We start from the raw sequence: 24248 nt of genomic DNA on the forward strand, positions 1-24248 counted from the left end.
GGAGGAGATAGGTTTGAACTGTTTTTCATATAATTCAAAATGGTGGGAGATCTAAAGGTCAGAGGTCAAAAGTCAGAGTGTGAAAGTTGTTGATCATGAGTAGACGCATATGTATATTGAAGTTTCATGGCTGTAGGTCAAACAGGGCATGAGTTGTACCTGTTCAAAGTTGGCATTTTGCTATAGCGCCACCTTTTGACGAAAGATTGTGAGAAGTATTTCTTGATAGTTTTTCATGACCATCTACCATATGGCCAAGTTTCGTAAAAAGCGTATGCACGGTTCAGCCAGAACTGCCAAAAGTGGCAGAAGAAAAAAGAGGGGAACATTAAAACAGGTCCAGAGCTGAGCTCTGGCCCCGTAATAAACAATTGAAAATATATAATATTTATTTGACAGGAGGTGAGCCATCTCTAGAAGATTGTCTGTCTGTGTGTACTGTAATTCAGACAATAAACAAAAGACACTGGTGTCTAACAACGAAGAGGAAAGAGGCAAAGGAGAAAATGGTGAAATTAGATGGGGCAGTGGGGTATCAAGGTCATCAAGCATCTGTGTCATTTTAAACTTTGGCTATTCCAAAATAGCAAATATACAAACTCATAGCGCGTCACTTCGTGCCACGCTATGAGCTTGTAGAGCTGCTATTTTCGAAAAATATTGTTTTTTTTTGCAAATCTTTGAATGTATAACATTTTTAAAGCGAACATTCATAACTCAAATCGTTGCTTCTGGGGGTCCCTGGAACAACATAATTTGAGATGGGGGTCCGTGGCCAAATAGATATAATTTTGGGGGTCCTTGACATGAAAAAGTTTGAGAACCACTGATATAGCAACATAATTTTTACAGAAAACTAATAGCATAAGACCAAACCAAGGGAGCATGGCAGCCATGGCCTTCAGGACGTCCATGAAATTCCTGCTTTGTTTTCACATTTAGAAAAAGGAGAATAAAAGAATGTAATAAAAGAAAAGGTCTGACACTGCATTGCAAGTTGGTGAAGCTTAAATACAGATTTCTACAGGGATGCAAATTGTTATATTTCTGAGGACTAATGCTTGTCTGCTTGACCCAGAACAACATGGTGATTCGCTCTCAGCCGTGTAAGCAAACTGATGCATCATATCTCCTGTTGGCGTACATGTCCTAAACTCAGTCACAACAACACAATCTAACTTCCAAGGATACGAATAGAAATCAATAGACCTGGAACAGCATTTTGGCTGAGCAGTTCTCTCATTCCTACATAATATGCAGGTGGCCCTTATCAGTCTTGTTTACGGTTGGCTATTTGCTCTGCTAGGAGGACACTCCATTCAGACATGTCAATGTCATCATAACACAGCTACTCGGAACAGAATACAGTCATATAAGAATAGAGCTGAAATAAGATGAACTCTACATGAATAATAAATCAATAATCAAAATATACAATTAATATACAAGGAATATACAATTCAGGGTCTCTTGTCGGTTCAGTGTTTTAATTTGGGTTAATTTTTCAACGGGGTGAATATACAGTATTACATATACAGTACCAGTTAATCACATCGACACTACCTCTTTAAACATACTCCTCCTATCAACACACAAATGACTCCCATGTCATGTGATCTCTGACAAAATGAAACCAAACTAAACTCTGATTGTCAAATCGTAAGCTGTAAAATGGCTCAGCAAGGAGTTCAACTGGACCAGGAACAATTCTGCTGTTCTATCTGTCTGGATCTACTGAAAGATCCAGTGACTGTTGCCTGTGGACACAACTACTGCAGTAGGTGTATTGAGGGATACTGGAATCGGGACGATCAGATAGGGAGATTCAGCTGTCCACAGTGTAGACAGACGTTCATCCCAAGGCCTGTTCTGAAGAAAAACTACTTGTTGGCTGAGTTGGTGGAAATACTGAAAAAGACAGGACTCCAGGCAGTTTCCCCTGATCACTGCTATGCTGGACCTGTAGATGTAGCCTGTGATTTCTGCACTGGGACAAAACTGAAAGCTGTGAAAACTTGTCTTCAGTGTCTGGTCTCTTACTGTGACACTCACCTCCAGCCTCACTATCAATCTCCTGCTTTTAAGAAACACAAGTTGGTCAAAGCCTCAACAAAGCTTCAGGAGAGCATCTGCTCTTGTCACAACGAAGTGAGAAAGGTTTTTTGCCGCACTGATCAGCAGTGTATCTGTTATTTGTGCGCAATGGAAAAACACAAAGGTCACAATACGATCTCAGCTGCTACAGAAAGGACTGAGAGACAGAAAGAGCTTGATATAATTCAGCAGAACATCCAGCAGAGAATCCAGGAAAGAGAGAAAGATGTGAAGGTGCTTCGCCAGGAGGTGGAGTTCATCAATCACTCTGCTGATAGAGCAGTGAAGAACAGTGACACCATCTTTACTGAGCTGATCTCTTCCATTGAAAGAATGCAATCTGAGTTGAGGGAGCTGATCAGAGACCAGCAGAAACGTGAAATAAGTCGTGCTGAAGAACAGAGGAAGCGTGTGGAGCAGGAGGTTACTGAGCTGAGGAGGAGACATGCCGAACTGGAGCAGCTCTCACACACAGATGATCACATCCATTTTCTACACAGTTACACCTCCCTCTCAAGGATCAGTGAACCTACACACCCTGTCAGCATCAATGTCCGTCCTCTGAGCTACTTTGAAAATGTGACTGTGGCTGTGTCAAAGGTGAGGAACAAACTAGAGGACATTCTTAAAGAGGAAGGGACAAACGTCTCAGAGACAGTGAATAGAGTAGATGTTTTACTGTCGACACCACCAGACCCCAAAACCAGAGCTGAGTTCTTGCAATACTCATGTCCAATCACACTGGATTGCAACACAGCACATAAACTCCTGTCTCTGTCTAAAAGGAACAGAAAAGTAACAGCGATGGACAAAGCTCAACCATATACTCATCACCCAGAGAGATTCACTGAAAGGTGTCAGGTTCTGGCTAGAGAGGGTCTGACTGGACGCTGTTACTGGGAGGCAGAGTGGAGTGGACACAGTGTATATATAGCAGTCTCGTATAAAGATATCAGCAGAACAGGGACCCGTGATAAATGTGGATTTGGATTCAATGATAAGTCTTGGTCTTTACTGTGTGATAGTCGCAGTTATGTTTTCAGACACAGAGACATTGGTACTAAAATCTCAGGCCCTGTATCCTCCAGAGTAGGAGTATACCTGGATCACAGTGCGGGTACTCTGTCCTTCTACACTGTCTCTGGCACCATGACTCTCCTCCACAGAGTCCAGACCACATTCACCCAGTCTCTCTATCCTGGATTTTGTGTTGTATCACATTCACCCAGTCTCTCTATCCTGGATTTTGTGTTGTATCTAATTCAGTTGAGTTGTGCGACCTCAAATAGGTTCCTCTCTCAAGCCTCTAGAATTTTTGTCATCATATGTACACATTTAAACTTAAAACAACAGTCTAACTGATGTTAAAGGGGTTCTTTGTCAAATTGGAACATGGAACATGCTTTGTTTGAAATGAAAATGTGTGCTGTTATAAGTTATGTTATTCTTAATTTAGAAAATATTAATAAACAAATGTAAACATTTTATGACGATTGAGAAAACTGTTTTATTGTTTTGTTGATGAAGATGATGATCATTTTGTCATCCTGTCCCATAGATGCTATAAATATGTATTTATCAATCTGATAAAGATATATTTCATTTGTATGTGCTTGTTCATATTTGCTAGAGCCTGCCTCTTGTGTGTCAGTTTGGTTGAACTTCCAAGGTCCCTCAGGCAGTGCCTGCAACTTTGTTTATGTCTGATGGGCTCGATCTGGTATGTCAACAATATTAGATAGCAGGTTAATATCGGATTGTTTACAGTTTTGATGTCATGATGAACTTGGGTGCCAGGGAAACGAAGCAAGATGGCCACAGCTGACGCTTACGTGATCACGGAAGTCGTTAACCCACGCTATGTGTATAAAACTATGTATCTCTGTTTAAAACTTCAGAAGAATATATCTGGAACCATGCTTTTCCGACGCTTGTAAAATCTCTTCTCTGGAATAAACCCAAATTCTATTATTACACGTTTCCTTCCTCCGTTTATTGATGTAAATAATTCTCATCTGACCGATAGATATGGACCGGTATTTACTAGGAAAAATAAAGCTATCAGATGCTGTAACATTACTTGTGTGTTTGTTCATTAAATCATATAATTGCTTTCTTTGTCATATTGTATATATCCTGACCTGAGCTTTAATTATCATTATTTTTTATCATTTTGTCAACTTGATTGCTGTCATGTGAAATAATATTCAATGCTTTTTATGCTCTGAACTGACATATAAATGATATAAATAAACTCACATACCTGATTGAATTTAAACTAGAAAAAGCGCTCCTCGGAGCACAGGTCTCCGCCAGGTCAGGTAGGTTATTGTGGGCCAGCAATGTTCAGAATTTGCCAATCAGGATGGAATATAAAAAATCACACCCTGTGTGAAGTGGGCGGTGTCTTGCTAGCTAATCACAATACTGAATGGAGTCGATCAATCATGTACAAAAGATAAATACATTTATTGAAACACTCTTTATGATGGACAAAACCATAACTTAAAAAAAACCAAACTATGGTTTTTTTTAAGTTATGGTTGCTTATATAGGGCTATGCACATGTGTCATGTGACACTGGCCAATCACAGTCCTGAATAGATTGTGATTGGCCAATGACAGCGCAGGGTAATTGTACAAATTTCCAAACCTCACTTTTAGGGGCGGTTTCACTGCCCAAGATATTTGTACATTTTTCCAAATCTCACTTATAGGGGCGGTTTCACCGCCCAAAAATAGGACGGAACCATCTTGATCACTTGACTATAGAGATAATGTGTACTGATTTGCATGATGTTTGGACAAAATGTGTAGGAGTAATATAAAAAATAAGAATCGGCCTCCTGGTGGCGCTATAATAGGGCAATGTGAAAAGGGTGGCGTTTGTTCTTCAACGTAGTGCGAATGTGCGTGCAAAGTTACACCACAATCGGACGCTGCGTTCATGATTTGCGGCATTTTGTTCAAAACGGGCCACTCCTGCAAACTTTAGATGTCAATGTTAGCCAATCAGGATGGAATATGAAAAATCAATCATCTTGATCACATGACTATAGAGATCATGTGTACCGATTTACGTGAAATTTGGTTAAAATATGAAAGCTTAATCTCAAAATATGTGTTTTACATAAGTCGGCCTCCTGGTGGCGCTATAAAAGGCTAATGTGAAAAATGCAGGGCAGATGTTTTTCCTTGTTCTCTAGGGAGTATGCGTGCAAAGTTTCACGCAGATCGGTGCAGTTACAGTTAAAAATGCAAATTGGCCTTTTATAGCGCCACCATGAGGCTGATTTGAAAACGTTCAAGTGGCATTTGTTCCTCGGCCTAGTGGGAATGTGCGTGTGAAATTTCACGGAAATCGCAAGCTGCGTTCATGATTTGAGGCATTTTGTTCAAAATGGACCAATCCTGCAAACTTTGGAAGCCAACCTTAGCCAATCAGGATGGAATGTGGAAAATCAGACAGATCCGTCTTGATCACATGACTATAGAGATACTGTGTACCGATTTGTGTGATGTTTGGATAAAATCTGTAGGAGTAATAAAAAAAAAGGGTTTTGCACAAATCGGCCTCCTGGTGGCGCTATAACAGGCCCATGTGAAATATTTGGGGCAGAGGTTCTGAATTGGCATCCAGGGAGTGTGTGTGCACAGTTTCGCAGCGACCGTGCCAACGGTGCCTGAGATTAGCTGTTCACAGACAGATGGACGGACGGACACACAAACGGACGGACACACAAACGGACGGACGGACAGGGGCGAAAACATACTCTCTCGCCATGCCTTTCGGCCTGGCGGAGACAATGATTCTATTCAAATAAATGTAGGCTAATAAAACAAATGATCAATAATATTGCATGAATAAATGTTTGTGCATGCGAGGGTTCTGATATAAAGGCCTGTCACAGCCCTCTGAAATGATACTGACCATGATACTGTCATGATTCTTTCATTGATGATGCCAGTATCATGGTCAGTATCATGTCAGTATCATGTCAGTATCGTGTCAGTATCATGGTCAGTATCGTGTCAGTATCATGGTCAGTATCATGTCAGTATCATGGTCAGTATCATGGTCAGTATCATGGTCAGTATCATGGTCAGTATCGTGTCAGTATCGTGTCAGTATCATGTCAGTATCGTGTCAGTATCATGGTCAGTATCATGGTCAGTATCATGTCAGTATCGTGTCAGTATCATGTCAGTATCATGGTCAGTATCGTGTCAGTATCATGGTCAGCATCATGGTCAGTATTGTCAGCATCATGGTCAGTATCATGGTCATTATCGCGCCAGTATCGTGTCAGTATAATATCAGCAGGGGTCAATTGCCCAGCTTGTGATGGACATTTTCATCGATATTTTATTTTTGCCACAGACATAGAAAATAAGTGATAAGTGATAATGAACTCCTAATGTGCCATAGTGTCTATGACAATGTGCTAGACATTTTATAATGATAGTATTTCTGCATTAACCACTGAGCCACAAAGAAAGTAATATTTTAAAAAGCCAATCTACAAGCTCACACCACATTACATCATGACATGTTGAGAGCTTGTAGATCTGGTAATTTCAAAACATTTCAGAAATTGTTCAAATTATTTATTTAATTACTTAGCCTAAAACAACATGCCCAAACGGGAGATGCCAGGGTTAAAGAGGTTACCTATTCTGAAGAAAACCTGAAGACAGGCATTAAAGGTGACATGGTGAAAGTCTATTCCGTATCTGGGATTTCAATAATTGGGTCAGTCAGGACAATGGTCAGTACAGTTAGTGCTTCCATCGCACATGAGCAAAGGGACATTTAGGTGCAGAGGTGAGTGGGTGCGTGTCATATGGTTATTATAGTGATTGCTGGCTTTTCAGAGGACAGTTTTACTTGATGTCAGGAGGAGATCAAGTTCTACCAGTTCTACCTTACCAAACCAAAACAATGGAAAAAGAAAGATGAGAATCAAAAACATCATGTACCTGTACCGTATGTACATGATGAGTGATTAGATAATCATAAAGGGCATGACAGGATTTAAAGGAATGCAGTGTCACGACTAGTTTCATGCAAGGGCTCCTAATATCAGAGGTGTAAGCTGCCCCAACATCCAGATGTGTGACAGACACCCGTTGCCTTCCGAGACAATCGGACCCTGTCTACTTTTCCTTCTTCCATCTCCTTCCATCCCTTATCTTTTTTCCTTTCAATTCTTTACTCTTATTTTCTCATTATTATATTACATAGGAATTATTGTCATATTATTGTCATCTTTTGTATTCAATACATTTTGTAGAAATATATATTAGTATAAACTCTTCATTCTCTCATCAAGGAAATGTTAAATTTACGCAACAGTTATTCAAGTTATATATTTTTTTGACACTTTTTCAGCAAGCTACTTGTCCTGTTCTGCCCTCCTATGTTTTTGTAGCAAATAGATCCTTCTGAACAGATCTGTTTTGGATCTTTTCCAGCACCATTTTTCACTGTGGTCCCATTGACTTAAAGTTGTTTAATTGTCTGACCACACAACATATTAAATCCATTGTCTTAGAAAAACAAAAGGTTTCTCCAAGGTTTCTTTCTTCTACAAAGGATTGAACACACATTTAGCTATTTTCAGGGAATTAAGGTATTATCAAACATTATTTCTAGCTGTCTTGTCCTCACCTAATGAAATTATGTATCCCGACACTTTATGAGTCACCAAAATTATTCAAACAAATTTGAATTCAAAGATTAGATTGTGAATATTTAGAATTATGTTTTTACATTATCATGAAGAAAGAATATATAGGCAATATTTTAATTTTTCGAAATAAACAAAATAAAATGGGCCACGGTCATATACAAGTCTTACCACGGACACGTTTGTCCGTGTACGGAGATGTTCATATTCGGTGCCATTTGTGTCCCCATGACATAATACAGCATATCTTGTGTAAAATATGCAATCCTCCTATAATTTGACAATGCTCTGTCTGTAGTGGTGTCACGGTGTCACGGTGAGGCCAAAATTGTTCTGCCCGGTTCTTCTCAGTGGCTGGAGCAATTGATCTGAATTTGCACACATCCATTGACCATTACCATGGGCACCTAACAGCGATTTCCCCAACTGTCAGCTGTTTATTCGCGTTTTTGTGTAAAAGAATGTCGCCATGGTTACGGGGCTGCCCAGCTGTGGGATGGCTCCCCAATTGCCAGATCATGTGCGCATATCCCCCCACGGATGCGTCGACCGGGTATGGACTAGTAACAATAATTCCAAAAAGCTTATCTTACACTGTTAAAGCCTCTCTACCATAGAACAAAAAGATATGTACCTCAGGGTGAATTAAATGTACATATAATCCAGAGTGATTTACAGTAAGCAAGGTAATACATAAAATGCATAGAGATGGGGTAGTGCCTCAGTAAACTAGGATAGGTCAACCAATAACGATGACATCAGTCTAAACATTATAATAATATCAAAAAATAAATAATGTACATTGAAACTACACTCTATTAGGATGCCAGGTCAACAAATGAACCTAGCATCTATCTAAATAACCTGCTATATAATTTACATTTTAACCTTGCATGGTCATCAAGACTAGAAAAAACAAAACAAAACAATGATACTGTATATTAATATGAATGAATTTGCATTGGGCGTTATCTAAGTAGATAGCAAGGTGTTTTATTATCTCCTGTCACGCATGCACAGAGAGAGAGAGAGAGAGAGAATATGGGAGTCAACAAACTGGAGTTATAGTCTTACGTCAAAGAAATGTAATCATGTGCTGTGCGCACATTGTTGCCATACACATGGCACGTGGCTGTTGCATGTGCATTGTGCACGCATGTTAGTGTACAGTATGTACCATTGCAATTAATAAACAGGTTTCTACACAGCTAGGGTTGGACGCAGCATTCTTTACATTATTTGGAATGCATCCTTCTAGCAATAAAGATCTTCTCTAGTTTGAGACACTTGACATAACGTGATCACCATCACACACTGCAGCTCATGGCTCTATTGACTGTAATCAGTTTATTAATCTCAGCTGTGCGTGTTTCTTTTAAAGGTGGTTTTGCACCCTGAATACCACACACCCAGTAGCCTTGATCTCCAGGCTTTTACGGAGCAGTCAGATACGCATGGCTGAGCAAAACAAAAAAACTCATGAAAGAGGAGGGGTGCATTGTTGGGGCGGGGGCGCACCTAACTTTTAGTTTTTCAAATACTTAAAATGTACAAATTCAAGGGTTCTTTTTAATATTTTTTCTTCTATAAACAATACACACATATGTATATTTTTCTATTCTTAAAACTAAATTAAAAACTTGGTGGGTGCCCCCCCAGCCCAATGGCGCCCTAGGCAATTGCCTACTCAGCCTATTGGCTGGGCCGGGTCTGCAGTAAAGAAGTAAAGAAGATTATGTAAAGAACTACAACTCCCATGTCCTGCACTGGCAAGTGACAATGTGCAGTGGTGGGCCTATTGGTATACTTAAATACTTTAAAGTACAAAAGTAAAAATATGCAGAATGTCCTGTTTCACAAGTCATGTCTAAAATGTATTTAAAAATCTTGAAAATAGCAGATGTACAAGCTCACATTGGGGTAGATCAGCTATTTTCAAATATCCAAAGTTTAAATAGGGCTGAAGTGGTTAATGTATGTTTTGTAATAATAATCAAAATCTACAAAGTAACTAGTAACTAAAGTTTCCAAATGATGTAGCGGAGTAAAAGTACAATATTTGTCTCTGACTCTGATGTAGTGGAGTAGAAGTAAGAAAATTGGAAATATGATATCCCAGTAAAAACTGTAAAAGTACCTGAAAATTGTACGTAATTACAGTAGCTACTTGAGTACATTACTTTCCACCACTGACAATGTGACCCTTTCGACGTTTATGTAGCAGTAGCACCATGTTGTGGTGCGACGGTGACTTGCCTCTAACCTCGAATAGATTACGAGACACACGTCGCTCGGCAAAGAGACGCGGACGCACCGTTTGCAGACTACAGGTTGGTAGATTGCATCACTACCGCAGCGCGCTTCATAGGCCAACTGTTTAACTTCACTTTATTCAGCAGTCAGACTCGGGACTTTGACATAGATTGATGGAATCATCAGTAGCCTACGTTTTACAAATCAGGGGTAGGCTAGGAGGCTATATTCGCAAAACGAGATCTATTATGAAGTTGTCATCTGAAATTCAGTCACTAAAACTAAACCTAAAACAAATGATGGTAGACCTGCTTTTCTCAAATTAGGCTATAAATTGTGCAATAATTTCATTAAAGGTTATTTTTACATATCTTCTCATCCACATACGATAATGTTAAAATCTTTTAGAAATATGTTTCTAAGAAACACATTTCATATAGGCCTAGGCAATAATAGCTTTTTCTAGTTTTGCCTATTATTAAATCATGATAAAATAAACAATAGGCACAATCATACAGATCATAATAAGACAGAGTGTTCTTTGGTTCAATCCTGCTAAACGCAACCAAGCATTCCTAGGACACAAATAGGATTAGAGCCCCTATTAATCCAGCCCGTAGCTACTACACTCGAACAATAGCCTACTTGCCTGGCCTGGTGGTGAACAGTCATGTATTAATTTCATCCACTAGATGGTAGAATAGGACAAGAAAACCTTTCACCTCCCCCCTGTTTTGATAGACCAGTTTGGGTTATCTACCTGTGGCAGCCCCTAATTGCTTGGCATGGGGACCCGGAGGGTGCTGGTGACAGGGTGCTCATCTGGCATCGGCCTGGCTGTGGCAGTACGACTGGCCAGGGATGAGCTGCGAAGGTTCCAAGGTCTGCTTTACCTCTGTATTTTTAAGCTACTTTCAACTGTTCACATAAGGTATAATAATCAGTGGTGTAAAGTAACTAAGTATATTTACTCAAGTAATATACTTAAGTACAATTTCGAGGTATTTTTTTTACTTTACTGGAGTATTTTCAAATTTCAGTACATCATCTCAGAGGAAAAATATTATACTTTTACGCCACTACAATTATTTGAAAACTTTAGTTACTAGTTACTTAGTAGATTTTGATTATTATTACAAAGCATACATTAACCACTTCAGCCCTATATACATTTCGGCCATTTGAAAATAGCCGATCTGCAAGCAGTAGATCTGCTATTTTCAAAAGATTTTTTTTTATATATTTGAAAACGTGTGCAATAGGACCTTCAGCATAATGAGTACTTTCTACTTTTGGTACTTTAAGTACATTTTGATACCAATACTTTTACCCAAGTCAATTTTTAATTCCGGACTTTTACTTGTAACAGACTATTTCTACATTGCAGTATTGATACTTTTACTTTTAAGTACAAAATGTGAGTACTTTTTCCACCGCTGATTAAAATATATCTACATTGGGTGTGGTATGCTTGGGACAGTGGTGGCCACCATGCGGGACCTGGGCAAACGAGAGGCCTTGGAGAGAGCAGCAGGAGAGGCTCTGAACAGAACCCTGGAGATCAAACAGTTGGATGCTTGCAGTGAAGACTCCATCAGAGATTGTGTCAACAGCCTGCCGGACAGACGGGTGGATGTACTTGGTCAGGCTGCCGCTTTGTCACATGTTATATTTGGACTTAAACCACATAGAAGAGAATATACAAAATGCGATGCCACAACTCATTTAGAGTATCTTCCATTTTCTCCTAGTGAACAATGCTGGTGTTGGCATGATTGGACCCCTGGAGTGCCAAACTATAGCAGCCATGCAGGAGGTCTTTGACACCAACTTTTTTGGCCTGGCACGACTGGTGAGAGAGGTGCTCCCAGACATGAAGCGACGGCAGAGTGGCCATATTGTGGTGATGAGCAGTGTCATGGGCATACAAGGTTGGCAGGGTAGAATGTCTTCAAAATGAAGCTACACAGTAAAATCCTCAGTGTTAATTTAACTCTGAGAGTGGGGCCCAATTGCACACTCTCAGAGTTAAATTAACACTCATGTGTTTACAGCGTAATGATGAATTCATTGAGACTTTTGCGGGTGCTAACAAGGCGTCTAAAATTTTCATACAGGACTTCTGTTCAACGACGTCTACTCTGCTTCCAAATTTGCCGTGGAGGGATTCTGTGAAAGTCTGGCAGTACAGGCGATGAAGTTTAACATCAAGTGAATAAAATACATCTCCAAGTTTTAACATGAATCATTTCACCCGAATGCAGCCACCACACAAATGGAGGCCAGTCAACTCAGGCCTGACACATCAGGAAGCCTATGATTGTAAATAATTGCAATGCAATATTGTTTGTATTTGAACAGAGCTCCTACAGTATATGTCTTTGTTTGACACCTCCCTCTTGAGGATGACTCTAGTAGAGCCTGGCCCTGTGGTGACAGAGTTTGAAAGGAAGGTATACGAGGACGCTCAGAAGATGGACCTGTTGGGAACCGATGAAGAGACGGCTAGAGTCTTCCGTGAGATTTACCTGCCGTACTCTAGGAAGGTCTTCACCTCAATAGGCCAGACGCCAGAGGAAGTGGCAGAGGCACGAACAGCCATTCATGTTCTCAGTCATTTTGTGTTTGAACAACCTTGAAATATCAAAAAATGAATAATGAGCAGTATGGAAATAATGTGCCGTGTTTGTCCTCTTACTTTGCAGCAAACACTGAAAGTGATTAATGCCAAGGAGCCTCCTTTCCGCCACCAGACCAATCGACTGTACACACCTATGACGGCCCTGAAACATGCAGACCCCACCGGACGCCTGCCACTGGACACCTTCTATAAGATGCTCTTCAAATATGACTCTGTGTTCAATGCCACTCTACGGGTACTGCAAATGCTGCAGAAGAGAAAGACTTAAATATTTAAATGACTATTTAAATGACTGTACAACTAATAGTAGGCTTAGAAAGAGGACAACGAACTGTCACTGATTGACTGGTAGATTCAACTCTACTGATGAAGGATTTGTAAGAGTGATATAGTGTATTTATACAAGGGATCAGCTCTGAAATGAAAGAGGCTCTGTTTTATATGTGGATATAGTCACCTACCTACCATGATTAAGAATCTTACTGAAAGTAATCAGTAAGATAACAGGATTCTTTCAATGAAATATGGAATAATATTATAGGAAATATATTGATTATACTAAAACATCCTGTACTGTAAACCATTTCTGTGTGACTGGAGTCCTTAAATCATTACATTCAACATTCAACTCACATTTCACACAAAAACAGATTGGAGCAGCAGTGGCCTAAACTTAAGCACTGTTTCCCAAACAATGAGTCGGGATCCATCTTTGGGTCGCGGATCAATTTCTATGGGTCGAGAGTAAATGTCTCTTTTCTTTCTTCGTTTCCTACATTTAAACAAATATATGTATTATTCCAAAAGATTAAAAAAAGTTTAAACAAAATAAATCACAACTTTATCAATTAAAAACAATCCAACGTTTTCCAAATGTATTTCATGAATAAAATGAGAAAATATTATATATTTCCATAAATAATTATGGAAATAAAGTTTAAGAAGTAGTGAAAATAGCAGATTTACAAGCTCACAACGCGACGCAAAGCGACGCATTGTGAGCTTGTAGATCTGCTATTTTCACTAGTTTGTGTCCCGGGGAGACATCACATTTCTCTTTTCGGCCTCGAGCAAAAAGGTTTGGGAACCACTGGTCTAAAGACTAGGGAAGCACACACTTCTATCATTCAAACATCTCTTGGTACTCCCTATGTAAAAACATCCACATGAGCAGTTGAGGCGATACACAACATAAGTGGTGTTATTGATCAAATCTTTACATATTTACATATTATCTTCCTTCATTGTCTTGCAATTTACAATTAAGCCATTTAGCAGACGCTCTTATCGGGTGATTTGGAATGTGAGAAGGGAATAAGCAGAGAAAGCATAAACTCTAGTCAATAAACAACAAGGTAAATAGTCACAGAGTGCAGACTGCGAGAACAATGTGCAGTAGTGCCTCAAAGAAATTAGAGTACCAAGTAAACAATGAGCCTAGCATCTGTCTAAATAACATACTTAACATTTGTGGTAAAAAAAAAAAGTACCGGTACTTAAAAAAAAATAGATAGATCATTGGAGCAACTCTGAAATTCTGACTACCATGGGGAGTTTATTCCACAGTTTGGGAGCCAGGAGGGAGAAGATGTCCAGGATGTTTTTCGGGAGGCTCTGGCTCAGACAGCATTCCTGTGTTAACCGATCCAAGTGAGTGGGAGGGATTGTAGGGTTGGATAATTTTTTGAAGGTACAGGGGATGCCATGCCTTTGGTTGCCTTGTGCGTCAAAACCAGTGTTTTGTACTGGGTGTGGGCAACCGGAAGCCAATGAAAGGAATAGAATAGGTGGGAGATGTGAACATTTTCGTGAGGTTGCAGACCAGACGTTGTGCAGCATTTAAGATTATTTGGAGGGGCTTAAGAGAGCATCCAGGAGGCCAATAAGGAGGGAGTTACAGTAGTCAAGCTTTGAGATGACAGTGAGGCCTGGATAAGGAACTGGGCGGACTCCTGGGTGAGGAAGTGTCTGATCCTTTGTATATTGTAAATGTAAACCTACAGGATCGAGTGACTGCTGCCATGTGTGCCTTAAAGGCAGATGACTGTCCAGGACAACACCCAGGCTCTTGGCCGTTGTAGAAAAAAGCAACAAAAACATCAACAGGAGGGTGCTCGGGTGGCGCAGTTGTAAAGTATATGCCTACTTATTACCACTTTTTGGCCCGTATTCAGTGGAGGGGAGCCTGGCGGGGAGGGAGTCTCTACATGTATTCCTACTTGTGGAACCTGTCAGCAAGGAGTGTTGGGTGGGAGGAGTAGAATGAAGGCTCTACGTCCTCCCGGTGGGGGCTCCTCACTGGCAGGTGAGTCAGTAAGATTCAGCAGCAGTGACAACACAGAAGTGTGTGGAGAGGGAGTTGACAATAGAAATGTTATTCACCACCATGCACACACATGGGCGGGCCGCGCGCACACACACACACACACACACACACACAAAAGTTATGTCTAGTCACAGTACCTTACAGTGGAGTCAGGAATGTTGGTCTCACAGTGGATGCCAGTGAAGCCAGGCTTGCAGGTGCACGTGTAGGAGTTGACATAAGTCTGTGCATGTGCCACCGTTCTTACAGGGCGAGCTCTGGCACTCATTGATCTCAGCGGCACAGCGGGGTCCTGTGAAGCCTGGCAGGCAGCATACGGTGGAACGAATTCACCTTGTCAGTACAGGAGCCTCCATTCAGACTGAGTTCTGAAAAAGACAGAGAGAGGAGCTGTTTACCTCTCCATCCAGAGGGAGAGAGTTGTTTGTCTGATCCTAACCACCCCCATCCAGAAGGATGGAGGTAGGTACAGTGTCAATCACCTCCAGGACATCACAGTGAGTTGGCATGGTTCTTCAAGACTTGCAGTATTGATGTCCAGAGTTGCAGGACAGACAGCCCTACAGCCTCAGGCCTCACCCAGCCCTCAAGGTCCAAAACCTGGTCCAAAGAATTGGCAATGACTAAATTATTTATATCTCATATTGTTTTATTGTATTGTATATTATTATTAACTGTGATTATCTATTATAGTTATTAGGCCTACCTGATTATTGTTATTATTGTATAAATTACCTTTGATTATTGCATCTACAATTATTACCTGTGATTGTTTTAAATGTTACATGTGATTGTTTAATTGCATAATACATTATTTCCTGACCTGCGGTGACAGCAGTGTGTCATGATTTGCAAAAGCCGGCAGACAAAAGCAAAACACAACAAAGTCAAAGTCCAAGTGTGTTTATTGAAACAAAAGAGGAAAGGGGGAGTAGGTGGCAGGCAGGCAGGCAGTGGAGCATAGGAGAAAATAATGAGTCAAAATCACAGGAGCAAAAACACTAACTGTAGCACTAGGACTCTCCAAGAATATAATCACTAGCAGTTGCTGGCAAGAAGCGTTTCCACACACGGGAGGTTGTGAAACGATCTGGGGGCGGATGCCGAGCAATGAATACCAGGGTTTAAATACTGCCTAGGATGATGAGCTGATGGCAGGCAGGTGAGGGAGATGAGGGGACTGGAAACAGGTGTGACAAATATGACTGGTCGATCATGTGTCCTTGAGCAAGGTCCACAACTCTGGGTTGAGCTGAAACCGAATTCCCCCACGGGAGCGAGTAGGTCAATATCCTATTCACCTGTTTCCTAGGCTGTGTTTTCCACTTCCTGTCGATTTCATTGGATATCATTGGTCATCTGACCAGTTTCATTGGATTTCATTGGATCAAATCGACAGGAAGTGGAAAACGACACAGCCTAGGAAACAGGTGAATTATATTATTATTAAGCTGGAAGCTGGAGCCATAGACCATATTCACACGGCGGCCATGTTTCTATGAAGTCAATGAAAGTAGCCACCCCGGGTGGCGGCACTTTCAATGTTAAATTCCAATATGGCCGCCGTGTGAATATGGTCTATGCCTACGCCCACTCACAAAGACAAACATGTAGACACGTCAACAAGGACACTGACAAAGACTGTGACACAGTGAATAAACTCGAACTTGCCAGTGAAATCCTCCTCGACTCCTCCATTACTAGCTGGCAAGAGTGTCTGTAGGAGTAAGCTCCACCTAGCTCTGGTCCATAGCGTTAGTTCGGGAGTTCTCCTTAACGCTATGGTACTTTTGATTCTTTCCCCTCGCACCGCGGTAGCGCAGCCTCTCGTCTGTAGTAAAAAAAAAAATACACGGTTGCTACTCACCAAAACTAAGACGGTTTTATGGAGTTGAAAGCCTACTCTTCTAAGTGAGAACACTCTGAGCCCCCCACCTCACGTCTAAAATACACATTTATTTTGGCCAGAAAATAAAATACCGGAAGAAAGAAATGTTTTTGGTTACTCCACAGTGCCCTCTACAGATCTGGTCCATGGAATTTTCCTATTGACCAGATTCTTCCTTCCGGTGAAATATTTTATTTTCTGGCCAAAAAGTGTATTTTAGACGTGAGGTGGGGGGCTCAGAGTGTTCCCACTTTGTAGAGTAGGCTAGGCTTTCAACTCCATAAAACCGTTTTTGTTTTGGTGAGTAGCAAAAGTGTATTCTTTATTTTTACTACAGACGAGAGGCTGTAGTAGTGAGACTGCGAGGGGAAAGAATCGAAAGTACCATATGGACCAGAGCTAAGCTCCACCCAGCCAAAAATATTTATATCTTTGCTAATAGAATATATAGACAAACTTCAATAAATGGTAAAATACAAGATTAAAAACAGGACACAAAATGTAGTTCCCTACAGTTTTTATTAGAAGTAACTTATTTTACAACTTTTGTCTGTAGAAAGAAAATTGTGAAAAGGCTTTATGTACAATGATTTTTAAAACTACTTTTAAACAAGTATAGAAATTAATGATAGAAAATATCTATGACTGTTCTAATAATACAAGACCAATAAAATATCAGTCACATCCTCAGCTTCACAATAATGCTAAAAGGAAGTACATTTATTTTTGTCCTTTTTAGTAAATAATCATTTTAGAAACATAAGACTTCTCAAACAAATAAATCTAACCCAGGACGAACATATTTACAGGCATACATTGGGAGCTTGAAATGTACAAAAAAAGAAAAAAGAAGGAAATGTAATAGTGCGACCTTGGAAGGAAATGAATGGACCAAGTAGATAATCACATAAACAGAACCACATTGCCTTGAAAATAACCTCTGGACTGAAACATGAATACATTGGCAATTTATCCTCCCAGGTCTGAGAAAACAGTAACCGATTTCATTGGTTGAATATAATATGACACAACTAAGGGCAGAGGAATGTTAGGCCACCACCACCACCACCACCACAATGACTGGTATAATGGTGTCCAATAAGTATCTGTCCATGTTGTCACATGCATGAAGCAGGTTACAAAACATGGTTACAATTATGTGCTCAAGTTCTCACAATGTTTGTCAAATGGTTTTATATACTATTATACGGTATATGCCCATGGTATGTTAATAAGAAAATGGTCCCTATTTTAGAGTCTTGGATCACATGGACACGCGAAGGTTCGCTGGATCGCCGGGAGTGTCATCCCCAGAGTATTGCAAAAAAGCTGGAGAGTACAGCACTACATAGTAGTGTTCTCTCCTTCTGTGTCTTCTAACAAGTCGTCTGAAGATGCTACTCCGTAGCTGTTGGGCTTGAAGCTGCTGTAGATGCAGAGGAACCGTTCCCTGCATGTTATATAAACACCTCCCTGAGGAGTAACACGCCATCAGCAGTTGTAGCCCAGCAGCCACTCCCTCACACTGACCATGACACACTTCCTCTTTAGCTCATGCATGGACATTACCAGGGCTGAATGGATCAAGTGTTTTCTGGCCAAGCTCTAAAGCCTGATTTATACTTAGGTAGTTGCACATGCACCGACAATATAAGATCTACAAGCTGTAGATTGGGTATTATCCATGCATGAAACGGCATACAACCAAGTATAAATCAGGCATAAGATGGTTCAATTAATGAACAATTGGCCATACATACAGGCTTACACACTTCTTCCAAATGCTTTACTAAAACACATAAATGGTAGATGGAGCTTGTCAGGCTCGCCAAGACAAGCAAACATGCTGGAAGGTTTGGGCATGAGATAGAATAGCAGCCAATAAATGTAGCTTAGCACATCAAGGTGAAAAAAAAAGTTATACATGAACAAATATACAGATTCAAATTAAATGAAGATTAAAAGGGCAGTGACACGCTGATTTTATAGGCATAATAACAGTTCTATATAGTTCCTTAAAGTGAATTAAACATGCTCCAGGCGTGGAGTGATCTGAGGTGGGTCTAGAATTGGAGGTGAACTCCAGTGGAGTCCCACCAGTGTGCAAGTGGAGGGAGGGGACAGTGATACCTGACATTGGGTGTAATGAGACAATTATTTGAAACATATCAATTAAAACGTCTCACGGGTACTTTATTGCTATAAAGACCTCAAAATAAAGAACCTTGAACCTATAAAGAACCATGAACCTATGTCTGATCCAGACCCACTACGCCACCTGGGGCTTGTCACAAGAAGTGCTTCAAGAGACCCTCACATTCTTATTCATAATACTTCTATGGAATGTATTTTTTTATTTTATATTTTGTTTAACCAGTTGTTGGCCTAAATAAATATCAGTCAAGAGAGGCGAGACCTCAACTTTCTGTCGGTTAACGCAGAGTGTAAAAGGAGTTGTGTAAACCGCTAGGTAAGGAAGTGAGCAGAGGATAACGCTCATTTCCTTATACCATCACACTGGCCTAATAGAAATGTACTGTAGGTATTCTATGTAACAGGTGGGGTGGGGGGGGCAGCATCATTGTGAGAGGCCAGGACAGAAAGAGGGGAAAAAAACACCTGAAAAGGCAGTTTGGAGAAACATAAAACAAACAATAAATAAAAAATAAAAGGAATTCCCTTCAACATTTTGCTTTTTTTTCACTTATCTACTTTTTTAAAAGTTTGTTAGTTTTCAGGAGAGCGTCCCTAAGTCTTTGAAATAAAAGACTTGGTTTCTTCATATACTTTTTTTTATAATAAAAAACAAGTCCATCTGTGACAGAATAAGTCTTACTTCATTAAATTGTCTGCTCTTTTTTTCCCAGACAACACACATTTCCCTTTACTCTTTTCTCTGCAAACATCACTAGCAGACGGTCCTCTTGATAAAACAGTCAATCCACATCCAATGAAAATCTTGGAAACAGGCTGACACATAAAAAAAACACAGACGGGCTCACAAGCCAGTCCACTTATTCTTTTCACCCCAGTTCCTTTTTTTCCACGCGGGAGCCTTGGGACCTTCATGCAAACACCTGCATCTTGCCGTTGGTCTCCGGGGCGTGGGGGATTTGGGTCTGGGCTGGGCCGGCTACTGCCGGGCTGGGGGTGGAGTCTGACCAATCAGACACGCAGTGAGGGGAGGGGCTAGACCAGGGCTCGGGAGACTCCGGGGAGGGCGTCAGGTACGGGTGCTCATTGGTCAGGTGGTGGTAATGCTTGGGGGTGGCATCTAAGGCGGAGGAGTAGCTATGTTGAGAGGGAGGGGTGGGGTAATCCTCCAGGCCTGCTGTGCTGCCGCTTGCCTGGGGGGGTGGAGCTTGAGGTGGCTGGGCTATTGGGGTGGATGCCTGTTGGGGCTGGACCGCACTCTGGGGCTGGGGAGGCTGCTGCTGGAAGAACCCTTGGGGGGGCTGTGAGGTCTGGGGGGTAGGCGGGGTGGAGGTGCCCATGCGGGCCATACTTTGCTGGGCGGCCATGGCGTGGTTGTGAAGCTGCTGCTGCTGCTCAGCGATGGAGGGCAGCTTGACGGGGCTGATGGTGGGCGTGGAGGTGATGGGCGTGGGCTGCAGCATGGCGGCACGGTACATGTGCTGGTGCAGCTGCATCATGCTCTGCTGCTGCATGGCGGGGCTCTGGGGGTGCATGCCCGCCTGGCTGCTCTGCACCAGGTTCACCACCTGCTGGCCACACTGGCCGGTGGGCGTCATCCTGCTGTGCCAGTCGAAGGGCACGCTGACCGGACTGACCATGCCCATGTTGATCCCCATCTGGCCTGAATTGAGCACGTAGCCGCCGTGGTTGAGGGCCGACGCCATGGAGATGCGGCCCTGCATGGACATCCCTCCATCGGCGAGGTCGTTGAGCTGGGCCAGAGACACCGCAAACTGGCCTCCTCCCTCCAGCATGCTGCTGTGAACCATGGGCGTGCTGGGGACTGACATGGAGTGGAAGAGCCCTGGCGAAGGCATGGCCACGGGGGAGGTGGGGTTAGTGATGTAGCCAGCGTTGCTAGCTCCACCGCGGGGAGAGTCCAGTGAATCGACAGGGGACAGGGTGACTGAGCTCTCCAGCAAGGCGCTCTGCATGTCCAGGGTGAGCTTCTTATTGCGGGCCTTGACCGAATCCTTCAGGCTGGCGGCATGTTGGCTTCCGAGGCTAGAGCCCTTGGCACCGGGCCGGCGGTTCTTCTTGCCCTGCGGGGTGTTCTTTAGGCTGGGCAGGAAGGCACTGGGCGGGCACATGAGGGGAGAAAGGGTGTGTCCCCCGGCGAGGTGGTGTCCAGCCCCTCCGTGGCCCTGGGGGCTCCTCACTGTGTTGTACTCGTCCAGCAGCTGGACGATGTCGTGGTGCATGCGATCCTGAGCTATGTCCCTCGGCAACCTGTCCATGTGGTCAGTGATCTCTCGGTTTGCAAAGTGGGCCAGCAACACCTTCACAGCTTCACAGCTGCCTTCACGGGCTGCAAGGAAGAGAGGGGTCTCCTCCTGAAAACAAAACAAAAAATAATAGAAGGAAGAGAGATAAATAAGTGTGTTAGATGTATAATAATAATCATTCCAAATATACAGTCATTGGTGTGGAAAGATGAAGATAGTTGATACGAAGCTGCAATACCTTGAGGTCTTGCATGTCTTTATTCGCTCCATTCTTCAACAGGGCAATGGTCGCATCCACATTGTTGACAGCAGCTGCCCAGTGCAAGGCAGATTTACCTGGAGGAGACAAGAAAACGCCAATGAAAAAACATCTAACTAATGTTCTTCTCAGGAGTGAACACAACCACAAAACGGCAGCCTGTTCCCCAACATGGCACGCACGACTTACCTAGTTCATCGACGGCATTCACGTCAGCATGGCAAGTGATAAGCTCCTCCACCATGCCCTCTACAGCCAATCGTGCAGCCAGGATTAGCGCGGTGGAGCCATCGTACATACGAGAGTCCAGATCTGTGGCCCGGGTTCGTATCAGAATCTATGGTGGTAGAAAAGATTTAGAGGCAGCGTTAACAAGATAACACACACCGGTACATGTGTTGAAGGATGTTCCAAATGTCTCACTGTCGTATAATACACAGTATTTACTGTACGTGTGTTTGTCTACCTGGAAGACACCCTGGGCATCTGCGGCCACGGCCGCATGTAGAGGAGAGCGTCCCGTGTTGTCCTGGGCGTTGGCATCTGCCCCGGCATCCAGCAGCCTCTTGGCGGCATCGGCGCGAGCGTAGCGGGCGGCCAGGTGTAATGCTGTCTCGCCGGTGCGGTCTGTCTGAGCGGCCAGGGACGCGCCCTGGTAGATGAGGTCAGAGATGATGTTGGCCGAGCATTCCTCCGACTCATCCTCTTCAGCCACCTCCGGCTCTAGCCCGCCTCCACAGAATGACGCCAGCATCAGAGGAGTAAAGCCATCTGCTTCCAAAAGAAGCAAAAAATAAGTTAATGTACTGATCTAACGACTGGAAATGATAGACGCAGGAGATTACTTGCATTTAAATAAAATAATGTAATGTATGGATCATGCTGACCTGGGCCTCGGACATTGACATCCATGCAATCACTGTCAAATTCTCCCTGGGGTGGGGTGAGGGCCATGGAGGTTGGAACACGGATATCTGCGGCTGCCAAGTGATGCTGCGTCCACTGTCTGCTGTCCACTGCATCTTCGCTGTCGGACATCATACTCGGTTCCTCAACCTGAGCCCGAAAACATGCGACAAAACATGAGTAAAACATACTGAACTGCTGCAAGTAGGAATAAGGCAGGCCACACCTGCTTCATGTTTTGGGACAATGAGTAAATATAATAACTGTACCTTGAGTCGTTTTGCTTCTGGGCAGTCAGTGTCTATCCACTGGTCACTATGGTCTCCAAGTAGAGACTCCTCTGCTGTTTTTGGCATGTTTCTGTATGATAGCAGCGAGAAATGAAATCAATATTACAAACACAACAATGCAACCTAGATGTTTACACAGTTGAGCTCTGTAGCTCATTGCCATTCATTTGGGATGTCAGGTAGCGTTTCGGTTTGTTTTGGTGTTTTCAGCACCCTCTGGTGGACACATTTGCTGACAGTGACAGATAAACAAGACTTCATACAATTTCTTTTCACAGCAATTCACCACAGACAAAAAGAGAGAGCAGGATATCATCATACATGTGTGTATTTGCCCACAAATCACTCACTTCATGCCTAGAGCATCCTGGCCAACAGGTTCCCTGCGGTTCTTGTTACTGCTGGGTTCTTTCTTGAGGAAGAATCCCTCTGGGAACCACAGGGTGCTGTGCTCTCTCTTCCGACGAGCGATCAACATGCCTATCATCAGGATCACCAGCAGGAACAGAGAGGCGATGCCCACGAGCATCAGCTTGCTCCACTCAAAAGTATCAATTGGGGGAACGATCTTCTCACCTTAAGGAAGGAGAGAGAAGAAACATCAAACAACTGACCCAGACAGTATGAACCTTGAGCTTGGACCATTTAAAACATCTGTAATGTTCCAAAAAGCTTGTGTGCATATGGTTAAAGTCTATAAACTATGAAGCTGGTTCTGTAGAAGTCCCAACTTTCATATGAGGGGGAGGGTTATTGCAAACCGATGTACTACTGATGTTCTCCACTCACCTCTGACTTCTTTGAGGGGGTACGGGAAGCGGAGCATTTCCACTGCTGAAAGGGCGCCTAGGTAGTCCGCAGCACTGTCAGCAGTGGGGAAACAGTCCTCTGAGCCCTGAGAGCACAGACGGTTGTCTATCTCCAAGTAGACTATGGATCTGCAGGAGTAACAGATCGATACATTTACCATTAATCATCATACGACCCACAGGGCAAGACTTCCACTTTTTTTTATATCCTACAAGCATGTCTGACTCACCCAATAACCTCCTCTTTTGGCTCCCGCTTGAGCTCTCGCTTGAGACGTGCCTCGTTGCGGGTGTAGGGCAGGATCATGGCCTTGCCGTTGTCGTCCAGACGGAAGCGCAGCGTTGTGCGCAGGATGGCACTCAGCTTCTGCAGGAAGGCTGTGCTGGTGCGGAGGAGCTCCTCTGGAGGCAGTAAGACCACTAGAACCAGGACCCCGTCGGCCAAGTGCTCCGGAACCTTCCCTGCACAGTCCAAGCCGTCCCAGCCACACTCCTCTGTGTTGCAGCCCTGGTCACAGCGCCCGTCGGCATAATGGTCGATACAGTAGATTTCATAGATGGGACTGGGAGAGACACAAAGAGGTTGATGCAACGTTAATTCAAATATTCTCTGCGGTCTTCCTTGGAGACCTAGAGGAAAGGAAGGAATTTGAGGATGTTTGGTTTACAAA

The 24248-nt window shown here is 42.7% G+C and overlaps 4 protein-coding genes across 5 annotated transcripts in view; 2 read left to right on the plus strand and 2 right to left on the minus strand.

The window, feature by feature from the left end:
• Positions 1–15353, minus strand: part of soul5 (heme-binding protein soul5) — a 31298-nt gene extending 15945 nt beyond the window's left edge. Inside the window, exon 1 of the mRNA XM_080447850.1 lies at positions 15142–15353. Within this exon, the coding sequence (XP_080303976.1) occupies positions 15142–15272 (131 nt within the window). The 5' untranslated portion in view covers positions 15273–15353. The remainder of the gene's footprint in view (positions 1–15141) is intronic.
• On the plus strand, positions 1672–3754 carry LOC308098597 (tripartite motif-containing protein 16-like; the record flags this gene model as incomplete). The annotated part of the gene is made up of 2 exons (XM_080447007.1): positions 1672–3306; positions 3725–3754. 2 exons carry the CDS (start codon positions 1672–1674, stop codon positions 3752–3754), a joined length of 1665 nt encoding a protein of 554 aa, XP_080303133.1.
• Positions 10823–13103, plus strand: LOC308098689 (retinol dehydrogenase 8; the record flags this gene model as incomplete). The annotated part of the gene is made up of 6 exons (XM_080447102.1): positions 10823–10919; positions 11518–11679; positions 11789–11968; positions 12155–12248; positions 12442–12625; positions 12743–13103. 6 exons carry the CDS (start codon positions 10823–10825, stop codon positions 12944–12946), a joined length of 921 nt encoding a protein of 306 aa, XP_080303228.1. The 3' UTR covers positions 12947–13103.
• A 2039-nt stretch (positions 15354–17392) lies between the features above and the next one.
• notch3 (notch receptor 3) overlaps positions 17393–24248 on the minus strand; it is a 36009-nt gene continuing 29153 nt past the window's right edge. Inside the window, exons 25-33 of one of the 2 annotated variants that reach the window (XM_080447577.1) lie at positions 23808–24140; positions 23558–23706; positions 23119–23344; positions 22748–22838; positions 22460–22628; positions 22039–22343; positions 21762–21909; positions 21552–21649; positions 17393–21421 (exon numbers count right to left, since the gene is read on the minus strand). In XM_080447577.1, coding sequence (XP_080303703.1) covers positions 19958–21421; positions 21552–21649; positions 21762–21909; positions 22039–22343; positions 22460–22628; positions 22748–22838; positions 23119–23344; positions 23558–23706; positions 23808–24140 — 2983 coding nt within the window. In that variant the 3' untranslated portion in view covers positions 17393–19957. Of the gene's footprint in view, positions 21422–21551; positions 21650–21761; positions 21910–22038; positions 22347–22459; positions 22629–22747; positions 22839–23118; positions 23345–23557; positions 23707–23807; positions 24141–24248 lie in introns of both variants that reach the window. The other variant, XM_080447576.1, reaches the window with a different exon arrangement.

The sequence above is a fragment of the Gymnoscopelus braueri genome, assembly GCF_963280865.1.
Source record: "Gymnoscopelus braueri genome assembly, chromosome: 13".
In the NCBI taxonomy this organism is placed as follows: Eukaryota; Metazoa; Chordata; class Actinopteri; order Myctophiformes; family Myctophidae; genus Gymnoscopelus; species Gymnoscopelus braueri.